The sequence below is a fragment of the Cetorhinus maximus genome, chromosome X (assembly GCF_964194155.1).
Source record: "Cetorhinus maximus chromosome X, sCetMax3.hap1.1, whole genome shotgun sequence".
Lineage (NCBI taxonomy): Eukaryota > Metazoa > Chordata > Chondrichthyes > Lamniformes > Cetorhinidae > Cetorhinus > Cetorhinus maximus.
The window spans coordinates 60,214-76,240 of NC_135917.1; the positions used below are offsets into that span (position 1 = coordinate 60,214).

Consider the following 16,027-nt stretch of genomic DNA (forward strand, 5'->3'; position numbering starts at 1 on the left):
GTTCCAGGCAGTAGGTGCAGTGCAGGGGAAAGGGAACCAAACTGACACCCAGTTGAAGGAAGCTGAACTGGGAGGAGTGGACAGATTCGAATATCCTGAAAAATGTCCCGGGGAGAGATTATTGAAACATTGAACCCCAATGACCGGTATATGGTACAGCCACAGAAGCGGCAGAGATGACCTGAAGCCTGAAGTGGGATGGAGAACAGGGAGTTTAAGAAGGTGATGAATGTCTGGAACACTTTGTCCAGGGTGTGGGAGCATTAAGGGGAGAGTTGGAAGGCATTTGAGGGATTGGGTGGTTGAGGGTTATTTGTATTTTTGGCTTGGCGATGGAAGGCAGCTTTTTGCAGTCCTGTATGTTGATGCAGTGACGTGCTGTCACCCTGAGTCAGGTGTTGGATGGGATCTGAGCAGAGGAGTGAATCTGGGGAGCCCCTTTTAACTCAAATACAGTCCCAAATCGCAGGGAAACGCGTGGAAATGTGTTTAAAAATATAAACCTGTAATCAGCTCCCTTTGTGAGAGGTGATTTAAGATCATTCTGTTGACCAGATGAAAGAACCCCTGTACAATGTTAGCTGTTAAAAACTGATGTCAATTTGAATTTGATCCTCAAAGAGGGAGATACACAGCATGGTTCCAACACCGAGTAGAAAGCCCAGGTTTTGACCCATCAAGTGTCCGAGATTGCCCCCGTGCTTGGTATCCGATTGGCCGTGTAACATTTCAGGGAGCTGCAAAAAGACGGAGAGATTATGATGTATTTGACACAAGAGACCTGTGATTATTACATTAGGAACAGCAAGAGGCCATTCAGCCTCCCTCCCTCCTCCTCGAGCCTGTTACACAGGAACAGCAAGAGGCCATTCAGCCCCCCTCCTCGAGCCTGTTACACAGGAACAGCAAGAGGCCATTCAGCCCCCCTCCTCGAGCCTGTTACACAGGAACAGCAAGAGGCCATTCAGCCCCCCTCCTCGAGCCTGTTACACAGGAACAGGAGGAGGCCATTCAGCCCCTCTCCTCCTCGAGCCTGTTACACAGGAACAGCAAGAGGCCATTAAGCCCCCCTCCCTCCTCCTCGAGCCCGTTACATAGGAACAGCAAGAGGCCATTAAGCCCCCCTCCCTCCTCCTCGAGCCCGTTACACAGGAACAGGAGGAGGCCATTCAGCCCCCTCCTCCTCCTCGAGCCTGTTACACAGGAACAGGAGGAGGCCATTCAGCCCCTCTCCTCCTCGAGCCTGTTACACAGGAACAGGAGGAGGCCATTCAGCCCCTTCTCCTCAAGCCTGTTACACAGGAACAGGAGGAGGCCATTCAGCCCCTTCTCCTCAAGCCTGTCTGCAGTGGACAGAACTGGGACTGTATGTCTGATGTTAAAAAGATGCGGCTGATGGAGCAGCCCAACCCCCCCTCCCAGCTGAGGCCTGAACAGGGTTACTTTTTGGGCTTCCCCACTGCACTGGAACTCCTCCTGCCAGCCTGAAAATTGAGGCTGGGGGGGCATGGGGGGGGTGCAAATGGCCCTTAAGTGGTCAATAATTGGCCACTTAAGGGCCTCAGCTGGGGCAAGGGCAGGTGGGCAGGTTGGCTAGGCCTCACCCATGCCAGAATAAAATTGCAGAGAGCTCGGGGCTTGAGGATGGACAATAAATGCTGGCCCAGCTCAGCGATACCCACATTCCGCGAATGAATAGATAGAGAAAAAAGATCCACTCACCATGTCAACCAAAGCAATGTAGAGGAACATGCCAGCAGTGCCTGCGAAGATCCATGGGGTTATATTGTTTGTGTATTGTCCGACGGCAATCCCAATCACCATGCCTAAGTAACTGATCAGTGCAGACACCAGGTTAAATGTTACAGCCTGTCTCACTCTCATCCCTGCCTGCAACAGCACGGCAAAATCACCTGAAATGCAGAGACGGGTTAAACTGTAGAGGGAGGCGAACTTCCAGACTTGGAATAACGCCTGATGCAGCAAAAGCTGGAGATGAGCAAACACCTAGATCTAGTTCTGGACAGAGTAGATAGGGGCAAAACTGTTCCCACTCGTGAAAGAATCGAGAACGAGGTGGACACAGGTTTAATGTGATTGGCAAAAGAAGCAAAAAAGAAGCAGAAGCAAAATTGACGTGAGGAAAAATTTTCTCACGCAGCGAGTGGTTAGGATCTGGAATGCCTGAGAGTGTGGTGGAGACAGGTTCAATCGAGGCATTAGGGTCTGGAATGAGCTGCCTGAGAGTGTGGTGGAGACAGGGTCAATCGAGGCGTTAGGGTCTGGAATGTGCTGCCTGAGAGTGTGGGGGAGACAGGGTCAATCGAGGCGTTAGGGTCTGGAATGCGCTGCCTGAGAGTGTGGTGGAGACAGGTTCAATCGAGGCATTAGGGTCTGGAATGAGCTGCCTGAGAGTGTGGTGGAGACAGGGTCAATCGAGGCGTTAGAGTCTGGAATGCGCTGCCTGAGTGTGTGGTGGAGACAGGGTCAATCGAGGCGTTAGGGTCTGGAATGTGCTGCCTGAGAGTGTGGGGGAGACAGGGTCAATCGAGGCGTTAGGATCTGGAATGCGCTGCCTGAGAGTGTGGTGGAGACAGGTTCAATTGAGGCGTTAGGATCTGGAATGAGCTGCCTGAGAGTGTGGTGGAGACAGGTTCAATCGAGGCGTTAGGATCTGGAATGAGCTGCCTGAGAGTGTGGTGGAGACAGGTTCAATCGAGGCGTTAGGATCTGGAATGCGCTGCCTGAGAGTGTGGTGGAGACAGGTTCAATCGAGGCGTTAGGATCTGGAATGAGCTGCCTGAGAGTGTGGGGGAGACAGGGTCAATCGAGGCGTTAGAGTCTAGAATGCGCTGCCTGAGTGTGTGGTGGAGACAGGGTCAATCGAGGCGTTAGGGTCTGGAATGTGCTGCCTGAGAGTGTGGGGGAGACAGGGTCAATCGAGGCGTTAGGATCTGGAATGTGCTGCCTGAGAGTGTGGTGGAGACAGGGTCAATCGAGGCGTTAGGATCTGGAATGCGCTGCCTGAGAGTGTGGGGGAGACAGGGTCAATCGAGGCGTTAGAGTCTGGAATGAGCTGCCTGAGAGTGTGATGGTGGCAGGGTCAATTGAAGCATTCAACAGAGAATTAGACTGCTATCTCTAAAGGAAGAATGTGCGCGATTACAGGGAGGAGGCCGGGGAAATGGCGCAAAGGGAATTGCTCATTTGTAGAGTTGGTGCAGACACAATGGGCTGAATGGTCTCATTCAGCACTGTAAAAAATTCTATGATTCTGTGCAGAGTGTCAGGAGAGAGGCAGAGACAGGAAGAGAGAGAGGGAAAGAGAGAGAGGCAGATGGAGAAGCAGACAGAGAGAGAAAGGGAGAGACTGAGACAAAGAGAGGGAGAGAAAGAGAAAAAGCAAGGCACACAGACAGACAAAGACACAGAAGACAGATTATTATATAATCTCTCTCCGTGCTGTACTTACCAAGCTCATGGGGAAGCTCGTGACAGAACACAGCGATGGTGGTGCTCAATCCTCCTGAGATCCCTGTCGAAAATGCAGCTCCTGTCGGTGAGAATGAATACAAGTGACAAGTGCGGCCCTGACAGTCAGCCCTGATGGTCAGCCCTGACTGCGGTCAGTCTTGATGGTCAGCCCTGATGGTCAGCCCTGACTGCGGTCAGTCTTGATGGTCAGCCCTGATGGTCAGCCCTGACTGTGGTCAGTCTTGATGGTCAGCCCTGATGGTCAGCCCTGACTGCGGTCAGTCTTGATGGTCAGCCCTGATAGTCAGCCCTGACTGCGGTCAGTCTTGATGGTCAGCCCTGATGGTCAGCCCTGACTGTGGTCAGTCTTGATGGTCAGCCCTGATGGTCAGCCCTGACGGCGGTCAGCCCTGGCTGCGGTCTGTCCTGGCTGCATTCAGTTCAGGTTGTGGGTCCCAGTCCCACCCACCCCAGCGACCCGAGCACAAAATTCCCGACTGGCTCTCCCAGTGCAGCACTATGGGAGCGTTGGACTGTTGGAGTCTTTGTGACAGTCCTGCCTGCACTCTCGGCTGAATGTCGTAGATCCTGTAGTCACTCTTGTAATGTGGGCTGGATCGATAGTGAGCAAAACAAGAACAAAAAAAACCCCACAAAAATCGGGCCAGAGAAGGTTGCGATTATAATGGGCGGATTTGGGAGTTGCTGAACAATAAATTGAGTAAAAAGTAAAGATACCGATACTCTGTGGTGTGTTCCCGCCACAACTTGTCTTTGTGGGCAGAGCTTTGGAAAAGCACATGAAAGCGGCTATAGCGACACTCATCCCACGTACTCCAGGAGAAGGGAGGTCAAAGGGAAATTGTCAGAATGCCCACAAAATTCCCCAGTTTGAATTGGGATGCAGCTGACCTACTATCTGAAATTCAAAATATTTAAACAGCGCACGGAGCTATGGTTTCTTGATTCAGGTATGCTTGAACCAAACAAGCAAGCCATAAAAATTCACCAAACAATTGGGAATGAGGGTCTACACAGGCACATCAGGGTTAACAGCAGAAGAGCTAAAAGATCCCTAAAAAAATATTGATTACCTTGGAAGACCAGTTCAGAATCAGGCTAAACTTTCGTATTCACCGACTAGAGTTCATGTCATATTGACAACAGCCTACAAAATACATAGACCACTTCATCAGCAGATGCAGAGATTAACATGGAGCAAATGCCAACATACTACCTCTGCGAATTCTAAAAGACATGTGCCTACAGATGTGCAAGGCCATTGCGAAAGCTACTGCTGTGAAACTTCCAGTGTACAACGGTTCACTAATTCCATGTGCAGGATCCATAGTCCTGGAGTGCAAGTATAATCAATCCTCCTGGGAACCACAGACATTTTACATCGTGGAGACTAAAGGCCCGGCGATTGCAGGTCTACAAGCATGTTGGGACCTCGCACTAGTAACAATCCATGGAATCAGTCAGGTATCACAAGGCAGATCAACCTCAGAAACTACTTCTATCACCTCAGTTCATGACCTGACATTGAAATATCCAGAATGTTTTGACAAAATTTATAGTTTCAAGGTAGCTGCAACCTTACACTTGCAGGAGAATGCAAGTCCATCCATTGATCCACCACATAAATGCAGCACCCACATACAAAAAAAATTGAAGGTCAAACTAGACAAAATGGAGAAAGACAGAAAAATTAGAAGAGTATAAGAGCACACAGATTGGTGCATCTCGATCACATGTGTTATAAAGAAGGATGGACCATTGAGAGTATGCCTCAATCTACAACATTTAAGCGCAGCTTTGAAATATCATCCTTACAAAATTCCCACATTAAAAGAGTTAAATCCAAGATTTGCAGTGGCAAAGTTCTTCTTGAAGCTTGATGCCAAGCATGGTTACTGGTCAGTACATCTCGCAGAGAAGTCCCAAAGGCTTACTATGTTTGGAATCCCATTCAGATGATACTGTTTTCAACGACTTCCTTTGGGCTATCTGTTAGCCAGGATCTCTTTCAAGCTCACATGGATTGCATTACATGCACTGTGTTGAGATCTTTCTGTATCACTGATGGTTTAGCTGTTGTGGGAAGAACAAAGCAAGAACATGACCATAATCTGCACTTATTGATCTGGCGGCACATAATGAAGGATTGGTGTTCAACAGTCTGAAATGTGACATCAACATGCAGCAGATCAATTTCTTCAGTTCTATTTATTCCAGTGCTGGCGTATGTCCCAGTCTCAGTAAAATAGAGGATATTAAGGCCATGCCAACTCCTCAAGATAAGGACGATCTTCGAAGATGTCTCGGTCTCTTTCATTTCTTGTCTCCGTACATTCCCAATTTTGCTCTAAAATCTCCATCACTAAGGGAATTGTTGGGAAAGGATGTGCTGTTCTGGTGGCATGAAAACCACCAACACCTCTTCGAAGCACTTGAAACAGTCATTTTCAGAAGCATCGACATTGCAACTTTACAATCCCAGGGAGACAAGTACCCTGGCGAAGGATGCTTCATAGAAAGTTCTGGGAGCATGCATACTACAAAAAGGCAAGCTGATTGCATTTGCTTCAAAATCTCTGTCTGTAACATAATCCAACTACTCCAACGTCGAGTGGGAAATATTAGCTTTAGTGTTTGGAATCATACGTTTTCATACCTATCTCTTTGGCAAAAGATTTGTCATACAGACCAACCTGGAGATGATTTGGTGAAAACCATTGACCAGTGCACCGCCAAGATTCAAAGTCTCTTGATAAAGATTCAAGGTTACAACTGTGAGATTGGGTACAAGCTAGGTCACTTGCTGGTCACATCAGACACACTTAGCAAATTGCCTAACCCAGCGCAAACAGAAGATATATCCTTATATCTACAAGTTGACTTAATTGCCATTGAACTTGAAGATGTTCCCCAAATTGAGCTGGTACATTTTGCGTAATGCAAATGCTAACAACTATAAGAAGAAACGGCGAAAGATTCCACGCTACAGAAACTGTGGAAAACACTCATTCAAGGATGGCCTGATTCAATTCAGCGTGTCCACGAACACGTGAGACCATTTTGGCTTGACCAGGACGAGCTGGGCATCTCCCGGGGGGGGGGGGGGGGGGGGGGGGTGTGGTTGGGGGGGGGGTCACGTTTAAGGGCAGGCAAGTCATCATACCGGAATCTTTGCAACCTGATTTTCTTCAACAACTTCATCACTCACACATGGGCATAGATCAGACGAGAAGACTCGCAAGGGAGACAGTCTGTTGGCTGAGTGTGAACAATGACATTGAAGTCTTTGTCAAGAAGTGTGAGGCATGTCAAGAGCATATGCCAAGTCAGCACAAAGAACCACTGATTCTACATGAAGTTCCTACCCATCCTTGGTCCAAATTCACATCCGACCTCTTTCATGTCCATGTCACTGACTTCATCATCATCATCGACTACTTTACTAAGTACCTCATTATTCAACAATTGCATAATATGTCAAGCACAACTGTTGCCCACACTGTAAGTGCTATTTTCAGTTTATTTGATATGCCTAGAGAGATCATTACAGATAATGGTCAGCAATTTATTGGTAAGCCATTTCAGGATATGTGTGAGAAGTGGAATATCGATCACACTACTTCTTCTCCTCATTACCCTAGATCTAACGGCCTAGCTGAATTAATGATTTGCACAGCGAAATCCTTCATTCTCAAATCTAGGCCAAGCAAGATCTACATATTGTAATGTTACATCTGAGAGCGACACCTTTAAGTGTAACTATTCCATCACCAGCAGAGCTCATGTTTGGCAGACCAGTGTGTACCAATTTACCTACTCTTGCACATTCAACTCTCTCAGAAACTAGACAGCAACTTTTAAACCTACAAGAGAAGATGACCAATGTGCCCGATAAAAATGCAGGTATGGAGTTTCCAGATTTACAGTTGGGACAAGAAGTTCACATCCAGGATCCCACAGAAGTAACCAGCCGAGGTGATAAGGATCTGTTCAGAACCAAGGTTCTATAAAGTCATTACACACAAAGGTGTAATGGTGAGGTGTAATTGAGGACAAATCAGATCTACTCCAGCTTCTCAACCACCATAAAGTTCTACTGCATCTGGGACAAGATCCCAAATGCAACCAGGAACAACATCCAAGAATGACAATCCCACAGATCATTAAAGAAACCTCCAGACAAGGTAACCATTACAAGATCTGGGTGTACCAGCAAATTACCTCTATGCTTTAGAGACTCACAGATCCATCAGTTCTATGCACTTATGTAATGGTAACTAAACATGAACATGTATTGTAAATAGTTATACTTCTTTGGAAGGGGGGGAAAGTAGATTTAAAAAGAAAGGGGGGTGTTGTAATATGCCTTTAAGGGATATCAGCATGACATCACTAGAAAGGAAATGTGTCATGTGATCAAGTCTTAGTTTCACTTTTGCTTTGAGCAGAGCACAGATGCAGCTCTGATGTCTTCAAGCTTTATACCCATGTATAACCGTTCTCATGTGCCTAGTCTGATTAAATGCACACACACACAATGTGTTTACCAAACCCCTTATGAGTATTTGGTGCCTTGTGTCTTGTATATTAAATAAGCCCAAGGTATTATATCATTATAATAACACGACAATCATTACTTCGAAGAAGAGCAGGGAGGTCCTGCCTGGGGCCAATATTTATCCCTCAACCAACATCACTAAAACAGATTATCTGGTCATTTATCCCATTGCTGTTTGTGGGAGCTTGCTGTGCACAAATTGGCTGCTGCGTTTCCTACATTGCAACAGCGACTACACTTCAAAAAGTACTTCAGTGGCTGTAAAAGGCATTGTGATGTCTTGAGGTCATGGAAGGTGCTATAGAAATGTAAGCCTTTTCTTTCTTTGTAACTCTGGGCTTGGGGACACAACTTTGACCGCTCAGAAAAGGAATGGAGCAAAGGCTCTCTCAGCCCTCACCAGTCACAAGTGTTCAACACAAAGCTTCTTACCAATTGCTAGGCCATCGGTGAAGTTATGCACGCCATCGCCCATGATAACCATCCAGGCAATATTTGCAATCCCAGCGTTCTTTATGTCTTCCGCTGCATGGGAATGTCCATGGGAATGGGAATGGGAATACCTCTTCTCCGCTGACAGCTGCTTCCCAGAATGAGAATCCTTGGAGTGGTCACCCTTTGGGCCCTTATCAGTTTTAGTGGTAGCTTGTTGAGTACAAGATGCCCAAGATGTCACTGTTGCCTCCTCTGGATCCTGCTCGCGTGCACTGGAAGACTCAAAGCCACTAACTGTGACCTCCCATTTGTCCTCCCCGTGAGTGTGATCATCTGAATCTAATGCAGGGTGTCCAGGTAAGGATGACAATGACAAGAAAGACATTTAGAGTTCAGGTAGGCTATGCATTCAACTTAAAACACAAGAAACTTTTTTAACGTAAATTAAATTTACACCCCCACCCACAATCCCCACTACCTTTGGCCAAAAGAGACAGGGGGCAACCACCTCTTCAGGATTGATCAGATATTCCATCAATTGTTAAATCTAAACATGGGATCGATAGATTTTTGTTAAACAAAGCTATTAAAAAGGATATGGGTCAAAGGTGGGTAGATGGAGTTAGGGCACAGATCAGCCACGGTCTCATTAAATGGTGGAACAGTCTAAAGGGGCTGAATGGCCTCCCCCTGTTCCTATGCCATTTTTTTTTTAATGTTCCTCAGCCGACCAGAATGGTTCTCTCCCAAGAGGTGCCCCTACTCCCGTCTTCCTGTCTCCTTGTGCAGAAGTGTCTGGCTTCCACTTGGCTGAGATTGGGAACTCGCCACAGGCAGCCTTGCAGTCTCCAAACTGCACCCAATGGATTCCCAGAAACGGTGGCCCTCTCCTCAGTCCCCTTAACCCACACTGCTCGAACTCGCTGAACGATCTTCATTTTCTCTTGTGATGAGAGTAGGGGTGGTGGTGGGGGGGCGGGGGGTGACAGACACTGTTTGCCCTCCCCAAAACTCTGCCCTCAGCTGCAACTAACGTTTGTCAATCATGTTACCTTGGGCAGGTTTTAAATGGCTAAGTTCAACGTTATCTTTGTCGTCCAGCTGGGCACTGGCCATGTCTTTCTCCTTACGAAGGTGTTGGCGTCTTCTGCCTGTTGACTAGAGAATAGAACAGTCTCGTTGATAAAAGGTGGGAAGAAACCAGCTGTCTACTTATATCTGAATGCCATCTCTTTTCTTTCATTCATTCATGGGATGTGGGCTTCACTGGCTGGGCCAGCATTTATTGCCCATCCCTAATTGCCCTTGAGAAGGTGGGTGGTGAGCTGCCTTCTTGAACCGCTGTGGTCCGTGTGGTGTAGGTACACCCACAGTGCTGTTAGGGAGGGAGTTCCAGGATTTTGACCCAGCGACAGTGAAGTTTCTATCAACCTGAAAGCAATTGCATTCAGCTTCACAATCATACGAACATACAAATTAGGAGCAGGAATAGGCCACTCGGCCCCTCGAGCCTGCTCCACCATCCAATAAGATCGTGGCTGATTGGATTGTAACCTCAACCCCACATTCCTGCCTGCTCCCAATAACCTTTCACCCCCTTGTTCATCAAGACTCTATCTAGCTTTGCCTTAAGAATATTCAAAGACTCTGCTTCCACTGCTTTTTGAGGAAGAGAATTCCAAAGTCTCACAACGCTCTGAGTGAAAATATTTCTCCTCATCTCTGTTTAAATTGGGCGACCCCTTATTTTTAAACAGTGATCCCTAGTTCTAGATTTTCCCACAAGGGGAAACATTCTCTCCACATCCACCCTGTCAAGACCCCTCAGGATCTTATATGTTTCAGCAATGTCACCTCTCACTCTTCTAAACTCCAGCAGATATAGGCCCAGCCTGTCCAACCTTTCCTCATAATACAACCCGCCCATTCCAGGCGTTAGTCTAGTAAACCTTCTCTGAACTGCTTCCAACACATTTACATCCTTCCTTAAATAAGGAGACCAATACAGCACACAATATTCCAGATGTGGTCTCACCAATGCCCTGTACAACTGAAGCATAACCTCCCTACTTTTGTAATCAATTCCCCTCACAATAAATGATAACATGCTATTAGCTTTGCTGTAATTACTTGCTGTACCTGCACACCAACCTTTTGCGATTCATGTACTAGGACACCCAGATCCCTCTGCATCTCAGAGCTCTGCATCTCTCACCATTTAGATAATATGCCTCTTTTTTATTCGTCCTGCCAAAATGGGCAATCTCACATTTTCCCAAATTATACTCCAATTGCCAGATCTTTGCCCACTCACTTAACCTATCTATATCCCTTTGTAGCCTCCATATGTCCTCTTCACAGCTTATTTTGTTACCTATCTTTGAGTCATCAGCAAATTTAGCACTTTAGTCCCAAGTCATTTATATAAATTGTAAACAGTTGAGGCCCCAGCACTGATCCCTGTGGCACAGCACTCATTACATCTTGCTAACCAGAAAATGACCCACTTATGCCTACTCTCTGTTTCCTGTTAGCTAGCCAATCTTCTATCCATGCCCATATGTTACCCCCTACACCAATTTTCCGCAATAACCTTTGATGTGGTACCTTATCAAATGCCTTCTGGAAATCTAAGTGCAGTACATCTACTGGTTCCCCTTTATCCACAGCACATGTGACTTCTCCAAAGAACTCCAATAAATTAATTAAACATGAGTTCCCTTTCACAAAACCATGTTTGTTTTATTCATTCATGGGATGTGGCTTCCCTGACTAGGCCAGCATTTATTGCCCATCCCTAATTGCCCTTGAGAAGGTGATGGTGAGCTGCCTTCTTGAACCGCTGCAGTCCATGTGGTGCAGGTACACCCACCGTGCTGTTAGGGAGGGAATTCTAGGATTTTGACCCAGCGACAGTGAAGGAACGGCCGATGTATTTTCAAGTCAGGATGGTGAGTGGCTTGGAGAGGAACTTCCAGGTGGTGGCGTTCCGATGCATCTGCTGCCTTTGTCCTTCTAGATGGTAGTGGTTGTGGGTTTGGAAGGTGCTATTTAAGAAGCCTTGTTGAGTTGCTGCAGTGCATCTTGTAGATGGTACACACACTGCTGCTACTACTATGTGTTGGTGGTGGAGGGAGTGAATACTTGTGGATGGGGTGCCACTCAAGCGGGGCTGCTTTGTCCTGGATAGTGTCAAGCTTCTTGAGTGTTGTGGGAGCTGCACTCATTCAGGCAAGTGGGGAGTATTCCATCACACTCCTGGCTTGTGCCTTGTAAATGGCGGACAGGCTTTGGGGAGTCAGGAGGTGAGTTACTTGCCACAGGATTCCTAGCCTCTGACCTGCTCTTGTAGCCACAGTATTTATATGGCTAGTCCAGTTCAGTGTCTGGTCAATGGTAACCCCCAGGATGTTGATAGTGGGGGATTCAGCGATGGTAATGCCATTGAATGCCAAGGGGCAATGTTTAGGTTCTCTCTTGTTGGAGATGGTCATTGCCTGGCACTTGTGTGGTGCGAATGTTACTTTTCACTTGTCAGCCCAAGCCTGGATATTGCCAGGTCTTGCTGCATTTGGACATGGACTGCTTCAGTATTTGTGAAGTCATGAATGGTGCTGAACATTGTGCAATCATCAGCGAACACCCCCACTTCTGACCTTATGATGGAAGGAAGGTCATTGATGAAGCAGCTAAGATATTGAGGCCCACTGTGATCTTCAGAGCCACTGGCAAGGGGTGTCCACCCACACAGTCGGAGCTGATCTCAGGCCCAATCATCTGGCAAATGGAGATCACTGTTTCCTTTGAGACGCGGAGCCTCCTTCAGCATTGCACCTCAGACATATTGAGGTAGCTGCATCACCGCCTGTAAACCCTGGCAGCAGGATAGTGGTGTCTTCTGCGGCCCCTAACGCCATGGACTACCTGCTGGCCCTGCGGCCCTTGTGCCTGCACCTCTCCTCCCACAAGTCCCTCCCATGAAAGCTGCACGGGGACACCTGGCCTCCTCTCCCTTCTGGCCTTCTCTTCCTCCTCAGAGGAGGTGTCCCCAGCAGAGACCACAATCCCCATTACCAGGGTAAGGGAAGGCTGTCTGATACTTGGAAGGGAATATTTGAAAGCTCATGGTCAGAGCCTCTACTGTTTGCTCGCTGACAGTCCTCCAGCATTCTAGAATGCAGCACCAGAGCCCAGCAACCGAAGAGTCGGCAAATACCGCTTTAAGTTAAGCAAATACTGGGTGTGCTCGTTCATAGCTTAATGGCTGTTTGTCAAACCCTTTGCTTGGAGCAAGGTGAATGGAGGACCCACAGACGTTGCGGTTCTGGTATTGTGTATTCCTCAAAGAGTTTTTCTATACATTTAATTTATGCCTTTTTTAAAAAATAAGTGACATTAATACCTGCAGTGTGACAGATAGTGTAGATGTTAAAAGTCTTTATAATGTGCTAGCAGACATTGCTATGGCAGTTCTCACATTATTATTCTGTTGGGCAGCTGCAGCTGTATCCATCTGAGACCTAATTGTTAAGTAAATAGAGACTTGGGTCATTCAGGGATGAATTGCTGTTTAGTCAAAGCACTTTGCAATGGAAGATGCTGGTCAGTTTCAAGCTCCAGCTAAGGACACAGCATTTTAATATCATACATTAAGACATCTCCATGTAGGGACAGGGCCATGATTTGTAATCTATTCGAGAAAGGCTCTACCATTATTCACAGTAGATGGGAAAGGAAGGTTTTAAGAGCAGGGTGCAAATTTGAATCAATTTTAAATGCACAATGTTGAAATATACGGAGAAGGCTACTTCAGCTTATTTGAGTGTCACCTTATATGAGTCTAGAAATACCCAGTAAACACAGGCATGTTTCTCAATGGCCCCTTACACAAGGCATCATTTTATTACACCAAAAGCAACTGTATTTTCAGAGTAGTCAGGATGTCCTACACAAGCAAAGAATTACTTTTGAAATGTAGTCACTGTTACATACAGATCTGCAGGAGCCACATTATTCACAATAAGACCCTAAAGAAATGAATGACTGGGTCATCCATTTTTTGGTGACCGTTGTCGAGAGAGGAACATTTGCGCAACCCAAACACCCCTTTAGGGCACACTAAATTTTGGCTTCTGGGATGATTAAGGATGAACCGTCTTCTTTGTTAATGGCTATCACATCTTGGTCAACGTAAGAGACGGCCCACTTTAAATGTGGACGTTTTAAATGGTGGGGACCGCATCAAAAATCTTGTGCATGCCTACACTTCCCGGGAGAGGGGAGTGGGGGCGGACGGTTGAAAGAGAGGCACCTGTTGAGCCACTTCCAAACACTTTCCACAGAGCCTGCCAGGGAGCCAATTCCACAAAACAAAATGACCGTCAGAGGGAAGAATCGCAAACAACAACAGGTGGCGTGTTGGCGAGATATCGGAGTTAAGGTGTTAATGTTTCCCTGCTGATTCAGAGAATTGCATCATCCAATCTCCCCCCCTCCCCCATCAGCAGGGAAAACAAACAGAACTGGCAGCCTTCCCACCTGCCTCCCTATTTTGAAGATAAAATAAGATGGGAGAAGGCTCCTGTGGAGCCTAAACACCAACACAATCCCGTTGGGCCGAATGGCCTGTTTCTGTGCTGTACGTTCTGTGAATTTTCTGCCCTCTTCTTCTGAAGGTGCCAACTCCTCACCAGGGTACAGTTCCAAAGCTACAGACCACCCTCCAAGTGGGCCATTCTTCATGTTAGCCGAGAGAGAGCGAATGTTGGTAAGCTATTCCACCATGGCAGGCACCCCAGTGGAGACCAATTCTCATCCTCATGTAACAATCGCACACACTTTCCGGTGGAGAAGGCTCGCTGAGCCCTAGCTAACTCCCCCCACTCCCCAAGGCACATTGACCAACTGTGATGTCCCATCCACAGCTGCCCCAGTGGACATTATCTAAATGAACAAAGACCACGCATTGAATCTAAAACCTCACCAGCCTGTGTCTCAGGGACAGCAAACATTCGAACCTTTGACTAAAGCGATGAGCATCCTTTGATCAGCTTTACTGCCATTTTACTGTGTGGCGCTATATGCCTTTTCTTTAAACACACGCTCATGAACAAGCATTCTTGATTTCTCAGCCTTTAAACATCTTCTGATCTAGAATTGGTTGCTCTTTATATCTGCACTTACCTTGCCTCCTCTGTAGTTCCTGAACAAACCGAGGAGATTCTCGATTAGGAAAAGTAAGTAGATGCCTCCCAACACAGTCAGGCCTTTCCAGATAGAATCCTTTGCGGCTGCATTCTCCGGGCTCTTGTGTCTGTGATCTTGATTGCTCTGAGACTGAATCAAAAGACAGGTAGGTCAAGTCTTCACTTTCAGATCACATAGTTCATTGTAAGGTCTACCCCGCATGCTAAAGGTAGATGTTCCACTCCTACCCAGTATCGTACGGCTTAGGTGTGTCTCGGTGTCAGCTCCTGTGCATTTACATTGCTTTTCTCGACTTTAAAGAATAATGCTAGAATTCTGCTCCTCTTTAAGTGTCTGTAGACTATGCAACGTTCCCCAGTAAAGGGCAGGGGATTCAGTTTCTGGTCAATGGTAACCCCCAGGATGTTGATAGTGGGGGATTCAGTAATGGTGATGCCATTGAACATCAAGGGGTGATGATTAGATTCTCTCTTGTTGGAGATGGTCATTGCCTGGCACTTTTGTGGCGCGAATGTTACTTGCCATTTGTCAGCCCAAGCCTGGATATTGTCCAGGTCTTGCTGCATTTGGACATGGACTGCGGAATGCGGACATTCTGAGGAATCGCGAATGGTGCTGAACATTGTGCAATCATCAGCGAACATCCCCACTTCTGACCTCATGATGGAAGGAAGGTCATTGATGAAGCAGCTGAAGATGTTTGGGCCTAGGACACAACCCTGAGGAACTCCTGCAGTGATGGCCTGGAGCTGAGATGATTGACCTCAAACAACCACAACCATCTTCCTTTGTGCTAGAGTCAAGTAGCATTTAAGGCGTTAAGCTGGGTTAAGACGGGTCGGCCCCCTGTACTTACGTGAGGGATGAGGTGAAGCAGGGCATCTGCGGACAGAGTGCCAATCGCCAGCGCCACTAGGAAGGTGAGGAGGACCTTGGAAAAGGAGTGGCTGAGGAGGGGAATGATGGCCACGGCCATGAGTGACGTCAGGCTGATCAGAGTAATGGCAACAAAACCATAGGCCCACACTGAAAGGAAGAAGAAACAGCAGGTGAAAGGAAGCCATGCTTTTCAGAGACAGCATCCAGTTTAAGTTAGAAATTCTTCCAGGCAACCGCCATTATTGACCTCCTTCATGTAGTGTGGAATTTCATTCACACACACAGCAAGATATATTGTCGGGACATTGTCCTGTTGGCTGTCCTGAAGGGGCTGACTCAATTATGTCGGATGTCATTCCTCAGGTTTTGGAAACTCTACTTGGCATCATCCAACTGACCGTTTGAAGTTTATCCAGTGAGTTTTAGTCAGCCGTTTAACACAGCTAAACTCAA

The 16,027-nt window shown here is 47.0% G+C and overlaps 1 protein-coding gene across 1 annotated transcript in view; it reads right to left on the bottom strand.

Annotated features, from left to right (window-relative positions):
• Positions 1-257: 257 nt before the first annotated feature.
• Positions 258-16,027, bottom strand: part of LOC144672728 (zinc transporter ZIP10-like) — a 34,418-nt gene continuing 18,648 nt past the window's right edge. The window contains exons 5-11 of the mRNA XM_078534678.1: positions 15,552-15,721; positions 14,672-14,824; positions 9,541-9,646; positions 8,486-8,827; positions 3,473-3,553; positions 1,723-1,913; positions 258-737 (exon numbers count right to left, since the gene is read on the bottom strand). Coding sequence (XP_078390804.1) covers positions 585-737; positions 1,723-1,913; positions 3,473-3,553; positions 8,486-8,827; positions 9,541-9,646; positions 14,672-14,824; positions 15,552-15,721 — 1,196 coding nt within the window. The 3' untranslated portion in view covers positions 258-584. The remainder of the gene's footprint in view (positions 738-1,722; positions 1,914-3,472; positions 3,554-8,485; positions 8,828-9,540; positions 9,647-14,671; positions 14,825-15,551; positions 15,722-16,027) is intronic.